The 18,462-nt window shown below is 53.3% G+C and overlaps 1 protein-coding gene across 1 annotated transcript in view; it reads right to left on the bottom strand.

Moving 5' to 3' along the window:
• Positions 1–16,677: 16,677 nt before the first annotated feature.
• Positions 16,678–18,462, bottom strand: part of SF3B3 (splicing factor 3b subunit 3) — a 46,401-nt gene continuing 44,616 nt past the window's right edge. The window contains exons 25-26 of the mRNA XM_075326261.1: positions 17,225–17,329; positions 16,678–17,065 (exon numbers count right to left, since the gene is read on the bottom strand). Of these exons, the coding sequence (XP_075182376.1) occupies positions 16,925–17,065; positions 17,225–17,329 (246 nt within the window). The 3' untranslated portion in view covers positions 16,678–16,924. The remainder of the gene's footprint in view (positions 17,066–17,224; positions 17,330–18,462) is intronic.

Genomic DNA, 18,462 nt, shown 5'->3' with positions numbered 1-18,462 from the left:
CTGAGGATACAGCCAGCAGCAATACAGGTGCCAGAAAGGCACAGAATATACTGAGGATACAGCCGGCAGCAATACAGGGGCCAGAAAGGCACAGACTATACTGGGGATATAGCCAGCAGGAATGCAGGTGCCAGAAAGGCACAGACTATACTAAGGATACAGCCAGCAGCAATACAGGTGCCAGAAAGGCACAGAATATACTGAGGATACAGCCGGCAGCAATACAGGGGCCAGAAAGGCACAGACTATACTGGGGATATAGCCAACAGGAATGCAGGTGCCAGAAAGGCACAGACTATACTGGGGATATAGCCAGCAGCAATACAGGGGCCAGAAAGGCACAGAGTATACTGGGGATACAGCCGGCAACAATACAGGTGCCAGAAAGGCACAGACTATACTGGGGATATAGCCAGCAGGAATGCAGGTGCCAGAAAGGCACAGACTATACTGGGGATATAGCCAGCAGGAATGCAGGTGCCAGAAAGGCACAGACTATACTAAGGATACAGCCAGCAGCAATACAGGTGCCAGAAAGGGACAGACTATACTAAGGATACAGCCGGCAGCAATACAGGGGCCAGAAAGGCACAGACTATACTGGGGATATAGCCAGCAGGAATGCAGGTGCCAGAAAGGCACAGACTATACTAAGGATACAGCCAGCAGCAATACAGGTGCCAGAAAGGCACAGAATATACTGAGGATACATCCGGCAGAAATACAGGGGCCAGAAAGGCACAGACTATACTAAGTATACAGCCAGCAGCAATACAGGTGCCAGAAAGGCACAGACTATACTGAGGATACAGCCAGCAGCAATACAGGGGCCAGAAAGGCACAGACTATACTGAGGATACAGCCGGCAGCAATACAGGGGCCAGAAAGGCACAGACTATACTAAGTATACAGCCAGCAGCAATACAGGGGCCAGAAAGGCACAGACTATACTGAGGATACAGCCGGCAGCAATACAGGTGCCAGAAAGGCACAGACTATACTAAGTATACAGCCAGCAGCAATACAGGTGCCAGAAAGGCACAGAATATACTGAGGATACAGCCGGCAGAAATACAGGGGCCAGAAAGGCACAGACTATACTAAGTATACAGCCAGCAGCAATACAGGGGCCAGAAAGGCACAGACTATACTGAGGATACAGCTGGCAGCAATACAGGTGCCAGAAAGGCACAGACTATACTGAGGATATAGCCAGCAGCAATACAGGTGCCAGAAAGGCACAGACTATATCGAGGATACAGCCAGCAGCAATACAGGTGCCAGAAAGGCACAGACTATACTAAGTATACAGCCAGCAGCAATACAGGTGCCAGAAAGGCACAGAATATACTGAGGATACAGCCGGCAGAAATACAGGGGCCAGAAAGGCACAGACTATACTAAGTATACAGCCAGCAGCAATACAGGGGCCAGAAAGGCACAGACTATACTGAGGATACAGCTGGCAGCAATACAGGGGCCAGAAAGGCACAGACTATACTGAGGATATAGCCAGCAGCAATACAGGTGCCAGAAAGGCACAGACTATACTGAGGATACAGCTGGCAGCAATAAAGGGGCCAGAAAGGTTCAGCGGGGGACAAGGCCGGAAAGGGATATGAGACGGCTGGCAGGGCACACAAGGCCGGAAAGGGACACGGGGCGGGCGGCAGGGCACACAAGGCCGGAAAGCTACAAGGGGCGGCCGTCGGGGCCCACAAGGCCAGAAAGGGACACAGGGCAGCCATCAGGGGACACAAGAATGGAAAGGGACACGAGGCAGCTAGCGGGGCACACAGGATCGGAAAGGGACAGAGGGCAGCTAGCGGGGTACACAAGACCGGAAAGGGACACGGGGCGGCTAGCGGGGCACACAAGACCGGAAAGGGACACGGGGCGGCCAGCGAGGTACACAAGACCGGAAAGGGACACGAGGCAGCTAGCGGGGCACACAAGGCCGGAAGGGGACAGGGGGCAGCCAGCAGGGGACACAAGACCGGATAGGGACACGAAGCAGATAGCGGGGCACACAAGGATGGAAAGGGACACGAGTTAGCTAACGGGGCACAAAAGGCCAGAAAGGGGCAGGGGGCAGACAGCGGGGGACTCGTGACTGGAAAGGGACACGAGGCAGCTAGCATAGCACACAAGGCCGGAATGGAACACGGGGCGGCCAGCGGGGCACACAAGACCGGAAAGGGACAGGGGGCGGCCAGCGAGGCACACAAGGCCGGAAAGGGACACGGAGCGGCCAGTGGCTGACAAGACCGGAAAGGGACAGGGGGCAGCTAGCGGGGCACACAAGACCAGAGAGGGACAGGGGGCAGCCAGTAGGGCACACAAGACCGGAAAGGGACAGGGGGCAGCTAGCGGGGCACACAATACCGGGAAGGTACATGGGGCGGCCGGTGGGCCACACAAGGCCGGAAAGGGACACAAGGCAGCTAGCAGGGCACACAAGACCGGAAAGGGATACGGGGTTGCCAGTACAAGACACAAGGCCGGAATGTGACATGGGGCGGCCGGCGAGGACACAAGGCCAGAGGGTTATTACCCCCTCACTACTGCATGCTCGATGTGAAGGCATGTAACCCACAAGCAAATGTGCGGTCCCGGAATATGCTCAACACCCAGGGGTACAGCCTGCACTCAGCCTCTCACTGGAAATAGTCAGCAGGCGAGGAGACCACCTAACGTACAGAGCCGAGCAAGCAGGGACAGCTGAACGCAGAATAGTGAGTGCAGCTCTGGAGAATAATACATGATCACTAATGTAATGTATGTACACAGTGACTGCAGCAGCACAATAGTGAGTGCAGCTCTGGAGTATAATACAGGAGATATCTCGGGATCAGGAATGTAATGTATGTACACAGTGACTGCCCCAGCAGAATAGTGAGTGCAGCTCTGGAGTATAATACAGGAGGTAACTCAGGATCAGTAATGTATGTACACAGTGACTGCACCAGCAGAATAGTGAGTGCAGCTCTGGAGTATAATACAGGAGGTAACTCAGGATCAGTAATGTATGTACACAGTGACTGCCCCAGAATAGTGAGTGCAGCTCTGAAGCATATTACAGGACATCTTATAACCAGGAGGCAGGGGACGCTGGGCCCCTCGCAGCTGTACTCGGCAGTTCTCCTGGGGACATACATGTGTCTGATCAGATTACACCCTGCAGAGGAGACAGACTATAAACCGCAGGTTACACACAAGTGGTGACCGCTCGGTGCAGGACACGGTGTCCGTCTATGGCCGCCTCCTATACGCTGCGCGCTGCAGCTGGACACAGGAATATATTTATCCCCCGGACGGCGGAGTCGTGTGTGGAGCGGATCGTGTGATCACCATAAAGGAAAGGTGAAGCAAGGATCCTCCTGGTAAATAACAGCCGGCTCCAGGATTTCATCACCTCTGCGGCAGCCGCACGACAGCGGACCACCGCCAAAAATAGTCCCACCGATAACTGTGACTCCAGGAGTTCATGATCACGGCACCCCAAGAGGGGTCCCTCATACCCTCCATATGGAAGGACACGAGGTTCAAAGACCCCCGCACCCCACCCAGAAAGGATACACAAGGTTAAATGACCCCGCACCCCACCCAGGAGGGACACAAGAGTGTAAGACCCCCGCACCTTGCTAAGGAAGGACACAAGAGGGTAAAAGACCCCGGTACCGCACCCCACTGAGGAGAGGTTAATGACCCCTGCACCCCACCCCACCCAGGAAGGATACAAGAGGGTAGAAGACCCCCGAACCCCACCCAGCTAAGGGGCTTGTGCACACCACCAGGATGGATGTAACTCCGTTTTATTATACCCTCCTTATACAAACGTTAATCTTCACATAAGCACAAGACACCAGGGAGGACCATAAGGTGACATCATGGTGGACTCCTAGAAACAGTCAGTGGTAGGACTAATTCCAGGTCCCTCATAACAGTCACACACAGGAGAATACGTGAGAGCAGGTATTGGGGCGAGATAACTGCTGGGAGAACCTCACCCCTGGTCCATCCGTCCACCTGCAAAACACCCACTTTGACCCAGTGGTGGCCTACAGATCTGGTCTACAGAAGCCCCGGCTCTCTGGCCAGGGGAGACTGCTCTCGTCAGGTGCTCCTTAATGAGCTCTGTAGGGGATCTAACTTCTGTAGAGTATGCCACACAGATAGCGTCCCAGTCCACCTAGCTCCACATAGCTAGGGTGGTGGCCATTTATTTCTTTCTTCCCCCCAAATTGGATGAAAAGATTTGGAGTCTAATTTCCAGTTCCAAGATGCCTCCAGAGATGCCAGCACCATCCGACTACAAATCAGAGTGAAGAGGGGGTTAATGCCGCGCATCAGCCAAAATGAAGATGTAGCATGTTGATGTTATAAACGTATTCTTTTATTCCATCGGTCTACGCGTTTCGAGGAAAGTGTTACTTTGTTGATGCACTGGTCCTGAAGAAGAGGTGTATCCTCGAAACGCGTAGACCGATGGAATAAAAGAATACGTTTATAACATCAACATGCTACATCTTCATTTTGGCTGATGCGCGGCATTAACCCCCTCTTCACTCTGATTTGTATGCACATCCTTGTGGGGCTGCAGCAGACACCTTCATCCTATGCTCTATCAGTGGTTGTGACTATCTCACAACCTTTTCAGGTGAGTGTATTTTTCCTGATCTACCTCACTGATCTGTTGGTATTACACTATCAGCGCTCCTTATTTTTCAGTTTTTAGCACCATCCGACTGACATTGCGAGAGAGAGGATGGAGCTCAGTTTTGCATTTTTAGGATCCTGACAGAAGGGTGGCAAGACAATCTCCTAATTTAGATTAAATGTAGAAGAGACCTTGGGAAGAAACGCTAGATCCAACTTCAGAATGATCCCGTCGTCCAGGATTTGAAGACAAGGATCCTTAGTTGATGGTGCCTGAATCTTCCCTATCCTCCATGCAGAGAACATTGGGAACTAGATTAAGATCACTCAGGACACCGGTCTCCTTAATGTGGACCTTAATCTCTATTTCCTTAGAGAATCTACCAACCCATAGGTGACTGGCCAAAGACGAGTCAGAGAAAACCGTGCAGAAATCTAGACCTTCAAAGTGTTTGGTCTAAGACCCTTATTGAAGCCGGACTACAAAAAAATCCAGGATTTTTGGAATTCTGGATGAGAAGTCTCTATCATTGCTCCACTAAACCGTGAACAGAACATCTTCCAGATTTTGTTGTAGATGGCCAAAGTCATCTGCTCGCCTGGAGGGTAGAGATGACCTGATCAGATAGGCACTGTGCTTTCAGGATCTGCCGTTCAAGATCCAGGCAGATACATACATACATATGTGACGCCCTGCGCAAGCCAGGAGTCACAGGTCATCGCACCACCACACCCTACATCCCAGTTAGGAACACCAAAGCTACTAAAATCCTTGTTGCCTTCCTCCAGAGGCTGATGTTCACACCAGGGGGTGGGCCAGGCGGTTGGCTCCGCCCACCGAGGAGTACACAGCCCTGGAGGCGGGAGGAACCAGGCAGAACAGAGAAAGGTTAGGGAAGTGAAGGAGTAAACAGCTAAGTGAAAGTGAAGTAGTTGTGGAGCAAAGAAGAAAAGGAGTAAGGGTATGTGCGCACGTTGCCTTTTACCTGCTTTTTTGCTGCTTTTTCTTCTGCGCTGTTTAATGCCAAAATGGATGTGTTCTTCTATTCAAGCAAAGTCTATGGGAATTTGGGTTTCTTGTTCACACTATTGTTGTTCAAAATGCTGCCTTTTTGTGGCAGAACTTTGGTCAAAAACTCAGCTTTTCAAAGAAGCAACATGTCAATTGTTTTTGCCATTTGGGTTTTGCACTGCAAAGCTGAGTTTTTGACCAAAGTTCTGCCACAAAAAGGCAGCATTTTGAACAACATAGTGTGAACAAGAAACCCAAATTCCCATAGACTTTGCTTGAATAGAAGAACACATCCATTTTGGCATTAAACAGCGCAGAAGAAAAAGCAGCAAAAAAGCAGGTAAAAAGCAGGTAAAAAGCAACGTGCGCACATACCCTAAAAGTGAGCGTAGAAAGCCCTGAAGTTAGTCCGGCTAAGTGCAGGACAGTGTCAGCAACAGCGGTGATCGTCTGGAGGGGGACTGCTCGGAGGTTGCTGGAAGGACCGCGGACGGGTAGTGGCCCGGCGGTCTGGAGCAGTATACGAAGGACAGTCAGCACCAGGGCAGGGGCCTCTCGGACCCCGGCAAGGCTAGGAGTCGCCATAATTTGCCAAATCCGTCAGTGAAGGGGACGTCGATCCCCCAACAACCAAGTCCCGACTGAAGGCAAAAGTCCAACCATTAAGGAGGAACACCGCCACCGCCAGGGCACCAGTTCCTCAGGGCCAGCGTCTGCGGGCAAAGCAGGGCTCCTCCGGCCCATATCCAAGCCGGGGAGCGGGTTACCGGTGGGAACCCATCGCTACCAACATAGAAACACTAGGTGCAGGTCAAAGGGACATCATCGTTACCTACTGGGAGAGCAAGTGCAGCCGTCCGTGGGAACAGTCTTTCCAGCCGTGTGGTTTACTGTGAAAAACTGTGTCAACGTCTCAGGCTGAGTGAGTACCACAGTGCCGCAAGGCACCGCGCTGCCCCCGCCAAGCCCTGCATCTCCCACCTCCTCACTGGGGCCCCGGGATCACCAACCCCTACCCACGGAGGGGCAACACAACAACTGGCTGCTCCATACCATCCTTCCCGGGATCCCCATACAGAGCAGCGGTGGTGCCAACAAATCACCACAACCGTGGGTGGCGTCACGGACAATAAACCATCCCCACACCCAACAATCCCCCCTTTCACTCACGGGCGAGGAGCGCCGCTAGAGTCCCCGGGATCCGGCTCATCGCTCGAGCCACAGCTGGCCGCAGCAGCCGCGGCAGCCGAACCCGAGCAGCAGTGGGAGAGCGCGGCGTCCCCTCCTCCGCCCGCGACACATACATACATACATACATACATACATACATGTAGCTCAAGGGCAGAATGACCACATCCTGCAAGGCCAACCGCTTCAACAGCGTAAACCAACTTCTCCTTGGCCAAAATGGAACTACCAACATCACTGTGGCACATTCTTCCTGAATCTTCTTTAAGATTATAGGATTTTATGGAAGGAGCGGGTAGGCATATGAGTTCCATACCCCAAACCTGCAACAGAGTGTCCACTCAAACTGGGTTGCCCCTTGGGTTTAGGTAGAAGAACCTTTCCACCTTCATATGTTTTCTGGAGGCGAAAAGCTCTCTCTGAGGATGTCCCCACTTCTGGACTAACTGTTAGAATACTTCTCCATTGAGCTCCCATTTTCAAGCGCTCAGCTTCCATCTGCTCAGGTCTGCAATCTGATCCTGTCTGACCCTCTTAAGTGGACTGCCATTATAGAAAGAACCACATTCTCCCACCAAAAAATTTCCATAGCCAGAAAGTTTAGAGGGTGTCTTGGATGTTCCCGATGTCTGATACTGGGGTGATGCTGAGGAGACCTTTATGTGACAATCTCTGAGGAGGGTCCGACAACTCTGAAGCACTTCTGGTCTGAACCTCCGATGACCATCTTACTCGATACTGCTCCCCTATCTGGAACACACTACCTGACTCGCATCAATGGTTACTATAGTACAAGAATAGGTGACCCAAAAAATTCCTACTTGCAGATTTTACGGAGAATCCACCAATGCAAGAAGGGAATTTTGTTACTTACCGTAAATTCCTTTTCTTCTAGCTCTTATTGGGAGACCCAGACGATTGGGGTATAGCTACTGCCCTCTGGAGGCCACACAAAGCACTACATTAAAAGTGCAAGGCCCCTCCCCCTCTGGCTATACCCCCCCCGTGGTATCACGGGTTCTCCAGTTTTAGTGCCAAAGCAAGAAGGAGGAAGCCAATAACTGGTTTAAACAAATTAACTCCGAATAACATCGGAGAACTGAAAAACCGTTCAACATGAACAACATGTGTACCCGCAAACAACAAAAAAACATCCCGAAGGACAACAGGGCGGGTGCTGGGTCTCCCAATAAGAGCTAGAAGAAAAGGAATTTACGGTAAGTAACAAAATTCCCTTCTTCTTCAGCGCTCTATTGGGAGACCCAGACGATTGGGACGTCCAAAAGCTGTCCCTGGGTGGGTAAAGAAATACCTCATGTTAGAGCTGCAAAACAGCCCTCCCCTACGGGGGTGTCACTGCCGCCTGCAGGACTCTTCTACCTAAGCTGGCGTCCGCCGAAGCATAGGTATGCACCTGATAATGCTTGGTGAAAGTGTGCAGACTGGACCAGGTAGCTGCCTGGCACACCTGTTGAGCCGAAGCCTGGTGACGTAATGCCCAGGACGCACCCACGGCTCTGGTTGAGTGGGCTTTTAGCCCTGAAGGAACCGGAAGCCCCGCAGAACGGTAGGCCTCTAGAATTGGTTCTTTGATCCATCGAGCCAGGGTGGCTTTAGAAGCCTGCAACCCCTTGCGCGGACCAGCGACAAGGACAAAAAGTGCATCGGCACGGCGCATGGGCGCCGTGCGGGAAATGTAGATTCTGAGTGCTCTCACCAGATCTAGCAAACGTAAGTCCTTTTCATACCGGTGAACCGGATGAGGACAAAAAGAAGGCAAGGATATATCCTGATTAAGATGAAAAGAGGATACGACCTTAGGGAGAAACTCCGGAATAGGGCGCAGCACTACCTTGTCCTGGTGGAACACCAGGAAGGGAGCCTTGGATGACAGAGCTGCCAGCTCAGACACTCGCCGAAGCGATGTGATCGCAACAAGAAACGCCACTTTCTGTGACAGCCGAGAAAAGGAAACTTCCTTCAGAGGCTCGAAGGGCGGCTTCTGGAGAGCAACTAGTACCCTGTTCAGATCCCATGGATCTAACGGCCGCTTGTACGGGGGCACAATTGACAGACCCCCTGCAGGAACGTGCGCACCTTAGAAAGACGTGCTAGACGCTTCTGAAAAAACACGGATAGTGCCGAAACTTGCCCTTTAAGGGAGCTGAGCGACAAGCCCTTTTCTAACCCCGATTGCAGGAAGGAAAGAAACTTGGGCAATGCAAATGGCCAGGGAGACACTCCCTGAGCAGAGCACCAGGATAAGAAAATCTTCCACGTTCTGTGGTAGATCTTAGCAGAATTCGACTTTCTAGCTTGTCTCATTGTGGCAACGACTCCTTGAGATAATCCTGCAGATGCTAGGATCCAGGACTCAATGGCCACACAGTCAGGTTCAGGGCCGCAGAATTCTGATGGAAAAACGGCCCTTGGGACAGTAAGTCTGGTCGGTCTGGCAGTGACCACGGTCGACCGATCGTGAGATGCCACAGATCCGGGTACCACGCCCTCCTCGGCCAGTCTGGAGCGACGAGTATGATGCGGCTGCACTCGGATCTGATCTTGCGTAGCACTCTGGGCAAGAGCGCCAGAGGCGGAAACACGTATGGGAGCTGAAGCTGCGACCAATCTTGAACCAAGGCGTCTGCCGCCAGAGCTCTTTGATCGCGCGACCTCGCCATGAATGCCGGGACCTTGTTGTTGTGCCGGGATGCCATTAGGTCGACGTCCGGCACTCCCCAGCGGCGACAGATTTCCTGAAACACGTCCGGGTGAAGGGACCATTCCCCTGCGTCCATGCCCTGGCGACTGAGGAAGTCTGCTTCCCAGTTTTCTACGCCTGGGATGTGAACCGCGGATATGGTGGATGCTCTGTCCTCCACCCACATTAGAATGCGCCGGACTTCTTGGAAGGCTTGCCGACTGCGCGTCCCTCCTTGGTGGTTGATGTATGCCACCGCTGTGGAGTTGTCCGATTGGATTCGGATCTGCTTTCCTTCCAGCCACTGTTGGAAGGCCAGTAGAGCAAGATACACTGCTCTGATCTCCAGAACATTGATCTGAAGGGTGGACTCCTGCGGAGTCCACGTCCCCTGAGCCCTGTGATGGAGAAATACTGCTCCCCACCCTGACAGACTCGCATCTGTCGTGACTACTGCCCAGGATGGGGGCAGGAAGGATCTTCCCTGAGACAATGAGGTGGGAAGGAGCCACCATTGTAGGGAGTCCTTGGCCGTCTGGGAAAGCGAGACTTTCCTGTCCAGGGACGTTGACTTCCCGTCCCATTGGCGGAGAATGTCCCATTGAAGTGGGCGCAGATGAAACTGCGCAAAGGGAACTGCTTCCATGGCTGCCACCATCTTCCCTAGGAAATGCATGAGGCGCCGCAAGGGATGCAACTGGCCCTGCAGAAGAGATTGCACCCCTGTCTGTAGTGACCGCTGCTTGTTCAGCGGAAGCTTCACTATCGCTGCTAGAGTATGAAACTCCATGCCAAGATACGTTAGTGATTGAGTCGGTGATAGGATCGACTTTGGAAAGTTGATGATCCATCCGAAAGACTGTAGGGTCTCCAGCGTAGCATTCAGGCTGCGCTGACATGCCTCTTGAGAGGGAGCTTTGACCAATAAATCGTCTAGGTAAGGGATCACCGAGTGTCCCTGAGAGTGCAAGACTGCTACCACCGCCGCCATGACCTTGGTGAAGACCCGTGGGGCTGTCGCCAGACCAAATGGCAGAGCTACGAACTGAAAATGGTCGTCTCCTATCACAAAACGTAGAAAACGTTGATGTTCTGTAGCAATTGGCACGTGGAGATAAGCATCTTTGATGTCTATTGAGGCAAGGAAGTCTCCTCTGGACATTGAGGCAATGACAGAACGCAGGGTTTCCATCCGGAACTTCCTGGCGTGCACATGTTTGTTGAGCCGTTTTAGGTCCAGAACAGGACGGAACGAGCCGTCCTTTTTTGGAACCACAAAGAGATTGGAGTAAAACCCTTGCCCTTGTTCCTGAGGAGGGACTGGGATCACCACTCCTTCCGCTCTTAGGGAGTCCACCGCCTGCAGCAGAGCATCTGCTCGGTCTGGATGTGGGGAGGTTCTGAAGAACCGAGCTGGAGGACGAGAATTGAACTCGATTCTGTACCCGCGAGACAAAATGTCCGTCACCCACCGGTCTTTGACCTGTGACATCCAAATGCCGGAAAAGCGGGAGAGCCTGCCCCCGACCGGCGATGCGGAGGGAGGGGGCTGGAAGTCATGAGGTAGCCGCTTTGGAAGTGGTACCTCCATTTGCTTTCTTGGGGCGCGTGTGAGCCCGCCACGAATCTGAGTTTCTTTGCGTCCTCTGAGTCCCTTTGGACGAGGTAAACGGTGTCTTGCCCGAACCTCGAAAGGACTGAAACCTCTGCTGCCACTTTTTCTGCTGAGGTTTGGTTGTTCTGGGTTGTGGTAAAGAGGAGTCTTTACCCTTGGACTGCTTAATGATATCAGCCAATGGCTCGCCAAACAGTCTCTCTCTAGATAAAGGCAAACTGGTTAAACATTTTTTGGAACCAGCATCTGCTTTCCAGTCCTTTAACCACAAGGCTCTGCGCAAAACTACCGAATTGGCGGACGCCATTGAGGTGCGACTGGTAGATTCTAGGACCGCATTGATAGCGTAAGACGCAAACGCCGACATCTGCGTGGTAAGGTGCGCCACTTGCGGCACTGCTGGATGTATGATAGCATCCACTTTTGCTAAGCCAGCTGAAATAGCCTGGAGTGCCCATACGGCTGCGAATGCCGGAGCAAACGACGCGCCGATAGCTTCATAGACAGATTTTAACCAAAGGTCCATCTGTCTGTCATTGGCATCTTTAAGTGAAGCGCCATCCTCCACTGCAACTATGGACCTAGCTGCGAGTTTGGAAATCGGGGGGTCTACCTTTGGACACTGTGTCCAGCGCTTGACCACCTCAGGGGGGAAAGGGAAACGCGTATCTTTAGATCGTTTAGAGAAACGCCTTTCTGGATGAGCGTCGTGTTTCTGGATTGATTCTCTGAAGTCAGAGTGATCCAACAAAGCACTCAATTTACGCTTGGGATAAAGGAAACGAAACTTCTCCTGCTCCGCAGCTGCCTCTTCTGCTGAAGGGGCTGGGGGAGAAATATCCAACAGCCTATTGATGGCTGAGATAAGGTCGTTTACCATGGCATCCCCATCAGGGGTATCCAGGTTGAGAGGGGTTCCAGGAATGGATTCCTGATCACTCTCATCAGACACATCACAGGGAGACTGATTGCGCTGAGACCCTGAGCAGTGTGATGACGTCGAGGGTCTTTCCCAGCGAGCTCGCTTAGGGTGGCTGGGGCTATCATCTGAGTCATAATCCTCGGCCTGTGAAGCCGGGGACCCCCCTGTGGGCTGGATTAATTCCAAGTGAGGGGGACCTGAGGACAGAGGCCTCGCCGTGCCCAAAGACTGAGCCCCATGCATAGATTGCAAGGTTTCAAGGATTTTTGCCATAGACACAGACATATTATCAGCAAAAACTGCAAAGTCTGTCCCTGTCACCGGGGCAGAACTTACAAGCGTCTCAGCCTGGGTCACTACCTCTCCTGACTCCGGCTGGCGAAGCAGCACCGGGTCGGAGCATTGCACACAATGGGGGTCATCGGAGCCTGCTGGTAGATTAGCCCCACATGCAGCACACGCAGTATACACAGCCCTAGCCTTGGCAGCCTTGCGTTTTGAGGATGGCATGTTGTTGCTTCCACAGAGTGATCTGGGAGATGCAGCCAGAAGCGACCTCACAGTGCAAGAAATACAATATCTCTATATCCTACACAGTACACCGATACACCGTGAGGCACTAGAGGGACCAGCACAGAAAAATCGCTTACCGCCCGCTTAAAAAGCGGGTGTGTGGTCGCCAGATAGCCCCTAGTCCAGGTCTCCCAGAGCCTTGCGTCCTTCCTCCAGCCAGACTGCATGTAATGGCTGCCGGCGTCCTGAGAGAGAAGGGGGGCGGGCCCTGGGCGTTCCTGGCTAAGAGCGGGAAGCCTGCTTCCCTCTGTGCCTAGTGTGAGGGCTGGAGCATGTAAATCAGGCTCCAGCCCTCGTCGCTGCTAGCGAACAGCGTCTCTCCCCTACCCTGAATGACAGGGTGGGGGCGGGAACGAATCGGAGCTGCCGGCGTCCTAGGCCCAAAAAGCCGGGGACTCAATTTATAACCGCCGCCGCCGTAAAAGCGCGGACGGCGGATCCCCGGCGCACCACAAGTCACAGCAGCGCCGCCCGGTCCAGAGGGGGTCGGCGCTGCGTTCCCATACACAAAAAATCCCCCAGTAATCTGTAGGGACACTAACTCCAACGTTGCGGTCCCCGGCGCACTACAACACCCAGCCAGCCCGGAGTGTGTCTGTGCCTGCCGGGGACACAGAGTACCTGTATGATGCAGGGCCTGTCCCTGATCGTACTCCTGCTCCGTCTCCATCAGGTTCTAATGGGTCTGTGGATGGAGCCCGGCGTCAGAGCTGAGAGGCCGGCAGGATCCCACTTCCACAGAGCCCTACCAGGGGATGTGGAAGGAAAACAGCATGTCAGGCTCCAGCCCTGTACCAGCAATAGGTACCTCAACCTTACAACACCATCCAGGGGTGAGAAGGGAGCATGCTGGGGACACTATATGTGTCCTCTTTTCTTCCATCCGAAATAGTCAGCAGCTACTGCTGACTAAACTCTGTGGAGCTATGCATGGAATGTCTGACCTCCTTCGCACACAAAGCTAAAACTGGAGAACCCGTGATACCACGGGGGGGGGGTATAGCCAGAGGGGGAGGGGCCTTGCACTTTTAATGTAGTGCTTTGTGTGGCCTCCAGAGGGCAGTAGCTATACCCCAATCGTCTGGGTCTCCCAATAGAGCGCTGAAGAAAGCATGCTTTACTGATTGGTGCAGAGTAATCCTTCTGTCTAGGGACCTCTGCCGATGTCCCACACTGACAGAATAGCCTGCTAAAAATCTCTGGAGTGAAATTGGCTCCACGGGACCCTGGAGATGCAGGAGGTCATCAGACCCTGGACACCCATGGCTTCTCTGATTATACATTGTTCTTGTAAGGAGAGAATCTTGCTTCTGACCCAGTCTCCTTTCTTCTGGAAGGAACGAAGACCTCTTCTTGGAATCTCGTAGGACCCCAAGATAGACCTTTCTGATCCCTGGCTGGAAGTCTGACCTCTGCTCATTTACTATCCATCCCAAAGACTTTAGGGTTCTCAAGGTTATATTGAGATTTAGAGTCAATTCTTCTCTGAGTCCACTTCCAGCAGGACGTCGTCCAGGTAAGGAATTATAATGTTATAAATGATTGTCTTCTGTCTGAGAAAGGCCACCATGTCTGCTACCAGTATTGTGAACACTCAAGCAGAGGACAGGCCAAACCGGAGGCACTGGAACTGGAAAACCTGGTGTCCCCACTGGGCTGAGAACCTGCAATAGCAGGGCAGACAGCGAGACGATCGGAAGCTTCTGTTACATCCAGCGTGGGCAGTGCGGCTTTTCTGTTTATCAAGGGGATTGTTGATCTTATAAAGTCCATCTGAATTTTTTTGTACACCCCCCACTGATTCAGGGGCTTTAAGTTGATCATGGATCAGTACTCTCCAGAAGAATTTTTTTTAAAGAAGAGACTGGAATAAGGACCCTGGTATTGCTCCGTCGCAGGGCTCATCACTGGACAGTTTCCGAATTTCTACCCATAGACGACGGCTCGTAATCGGATACTGGGAGGACGCTGGCAGGAATTTCTATGGTGGTATCTGATATTCTGTGTACCTCTGCGATTGTGTGGAGCACCCAGTGGTTTTGAGGAAATCTATTGTCACACCTTTAATAGCTTCTCCGATGGCGTCATGATCTACCAGGGCCCAGTCTTCACCCTTCCCACCTTTGGGATGCCTCCATCTGCCAGATTTCCCTTGTATTCTTGCCTCTGTGAGGGACGGGACCTAGGAAAGGATTGGCATCTTTTGGATTTCTCTTCAGGCAACCCTGTCTATCAGACGTCTTCTCCAGGAGCTCGTCTAATACAGGGCTGAAAACCCTCATACCGGAGACTGGGAAAAAACACAATTTCGAGTGATTATCCCCCGGGCAGGTTGCCAGCCATATTGCTCTACGGGCAGAGTTTGAGAGGACATTATTCTCATGGACTCTGCCAATGCATCGGACATAAATTACGTTGCCATCTTAAGTGGTGGAAGGGAATTTAAAGTGACCTCTCTGGGTGTTTTACTTCTTAGTTGATGTTCCAAATCCTCACTGCAGAGGTGTCCAGACCTAGCCACTGAGGTGGCCTCCATATTAGCCCTGATCACTGCCGCTGAGGCTTCCCAGGCCCTTTTTATCTGTTATTCGGTCCCCTGGGTCTCGAGGACTGGTCGAGTTCTCAAACAATATGGAAGTTTTCCTGGCTACTAGAACGTCAGTCTTCAGAACCTTCTCCCATCTCTCACTTCTGGTTAGAAAGGGAGATGGATTCTGATGTCCCATGGGATGACTAACTTCTTTACTGCATGTTCCCATTCCTCCATGATCAAGGCCCGGATGTGATTATTGACAGGAAAGAACCTACTCCTCTGGGTCCCCCCAAACCTCTCGTCTTGTATCGGGATTTCTTCAACCTTCATGGTGTTTCTTACACCTCCCCAGTATCTTCCATTGAGAAGTCACACTTCTTTCCCTCATCTAGAGGGTTTACCACCACCACCGATTCTCTTTCTCAGAACTCTGCTCCATTTCCCATGTTGGTCTCTTATGGTGGGAGCTGGAATGTGAAACGTGGAAGGACTAAGCTGGAGGCCGTCGCCTGTACTCCCTCTAATCATGGACCTCATATGGAAGGACCAAGCTGGAGGTTGTCGCCTGTACTCCCTCTAATCATGGACCTCATATGGAAGGACCAAGCTGGAGGCCGTCGCCTGTACTCCCTCTAATCATGGACCTCATATGGAAGGACCAAGCTGGAGGCCGTCGCCTGTACTCCCTCTAATCATGGACCTCATATGGAAGGACCAAGCTGGAGGCCGTCGCCTGTACTCCCTCTAATAATGGGCCTCGTGTTCGATAGAAAAGATGAATGTTCTTCTGACGATATCTCTTCATAGCAGTTTCTGGCACGCCTCTGGTAACTTGCCGTTACACGCCGCACATCTGTCTTTCCTGTAACTCTCCTAGATTCTTTTTTTTGCAGTTGCGTCAGACCCCGCCGAGGAACCGCTACCATAAAAACATAAAAGGGCAGTCTAAAACATGGGATGTGGGCACTCACAATCTCCGAGAAACTTACATGGGTGGTTCTGAGGGAAAATCAGAGGGGGTGAAAACTTCCATGGCTCACCACAATGTCTGCTTTGCCCAAACTCTGCACAGGAAAGCCTGAACCCCCCCCCTCGGGCTTATATTACCTTAATGGGATCGCCGCCCTCGGGTCATCCTCCTGCTCCATGGTGGAACGCATGCGGCCAGATCACAGCAATGCATGTCATGGTGGATCGCATGCACTGCGCAGGAAGCTGCACCTCGGCCATGTTGGCATGATGCAGAAAGAAGCTGCTCGGTGCCATGAGCGTCATCTCGCTCTACTGGTGCAGGTGGAGGGACCACTTTTCGTGAGGCGTTGGCACAGTGAACACAAAACGGAGAGCAATGCGGCATGTGACAGTAGTACCATCCGGACCCTGCCGGGCTGACAAGGACCAGTCCGTACTGGGAGAAGACCATGTCCACACTGGAGCCGCAGCTCCTACCACACACGAGGCGGGTACACAGCAGTAGAAAATGGCGTTTATTGTGCTCTGGGCGACGGCAGACGTTCTGCCAAACCAACATTACAAAAAAAAAAAAAAAAAAAATTTACAAAAACTATTTACAAAGTTGAATCTGGCACGAAATAATGAGCCGACAGCAGGATGACAGTCACTAGTGGTGCGCGGTGAAGCTGCCGCCACGTGCGTCCCCCGGCAGCGGATGCTCGTCCCCCCTGGCAGACATCGATGGTCAGGAGCCCCCGGCTGCCACACTAGAAGGCGTATCGGGTGCGGATGTCTTCCAGCTTCTTGGAGACCTCGGGGGGCGTCCGGTCCAGCTCCTCGGCCACGCTCTTCTGCTTCATGGGCTCCATGGAGTTGAACTGCTCACACAAGTCTCCATCAATCACATTCTGAGGGATGAAGAGGCGACAGGTCAGAAGATGCAGCCTCCAGCATGACCGACCATGCAGAGCCACGCGTCTCCGCGTCCCACCTCCCTCTAGCGATAGACCAGGCTCTGGGACATTGCAGCTGCCAGTCACCGGCCTGGACGCAGCAACACCACCTACCTTAACAGGGAAGTAATAGGAGCGGAAGCTGAGGTGGTCTCTGCCACAGATGGGGGGATGCTCCGAGCGCAAGTGCATCTCTACGTGCTGGAAGAAATCATGATCCTGTGGAGAACGAAAGATTTCATCAGAGACCGGGATGGGAAAGGATTCACAGACCAGACAGGATGCCCCGGAGGAAGGAGAGAGCCCCCAGCACCCCCAATAGCTCCCCAGAGGAAGGAGAGAGGCCCCAGCACCCCCAATAGCTCCCCAGAGGAAGGAGAGAGGCCCCAGCAGCCCCAATAGCTCCCCAGAGGAAGGAGAGAGGCCCCAGCACCCCCAATAGCTCCCCAGAGGAAGGAGAGAGCCCCCAGCACCCGCAAGAGCCCCCCAGAGGAAGAAGAGAGGCCCCATCACCCCCAATAGCTCCCCAGAGGAAGGAGAGAGGCCCCAGCACCCCCAATAGCTCCCCAGAGGAAGGAGAGAGGCCCCAGCACCCCCAATAGCTCCCCAGAGGAAGGAGAGAGGCCCCAGCAGCCCCAATAGCTCCCCAGAGGAAGGAGAGAGGCCCCAGCACCCCCAATAGCTCCCCAGAGGAAGGAGTGAGGCCCCAGCACCCCCAATAGCTCCCCAGAGGAAGGAGAGAGGCCCCAGCACCCCCAATAGCTCCCCAGAGGAAGGAGAGAGGCCCCAGCACCCCCAATAGCTCCCCAGAGGAAGGAGAGAGGCCCCAGCACCCCCAATAGCTCCCCAGAGGAAGGAGAGAGGCCCCAGCACCCCCAATAGCTCCCCAGAGGAAGGAGAGAGGCCCCAGCACCCCCAATAGCTCCCCAGAGGAAGGAGAGAGGCCCCAGCACCCCCAATAGCTCCCCAGAGGAAGGAGAGAGGCCCCGGCACCCCCAATAGCTCCCCAGAGGAAGGAGAGAGGCCCCAGCATCCCCAATAGCTCCCCAGAGGAAGGAGAGAGGCCCCGGCACCCCCAATAGCTCCCCAGAGGAAGGAGAGAGGCCCCGGCACCCCCAATAGCTCCCCAGAGGAAGGAGAGAGGCCCCGGCACCCCCAATAGCTCCCCAGAGGAAGGAGAGAGGCCCCGGCACCCCCAATAGCTCCCCAGAGGAAGGAGAGAGGCCCCGGCACCCCCAATAGCTCCCCAGAGGAAGGAGAGAGGCCCCGGCACCCCCAATAGCTCCCCAGAGGAAGGAGAGAGGCCCCAGCACCCCCAATAGCTCCCCAGAGGAAGGAGAGAGGCCCCGGCA

This window comes from Anomaloglossus baeobatrachus, chromosome 10, assembly GCF_048569485.1.
Source record: "Anomaloglossus baeobatrachus isolate aAnoBae1 chromosome 10, aAnoBae1.hap1, whole genome shotgun sequence".
NCBI classification, from domain to species: domain Eukaryota; kingdom Metazoa; phylum Chordata; class Amphibia; order Anura; family Aromobatidae; genus Anomaloglossus; species Anomaloglossus baeobatrachus.
Note: the sequence above shows the minus strand (reverse complement) of the source record. Positions and strands in the feature narration are given on the sequence as shown.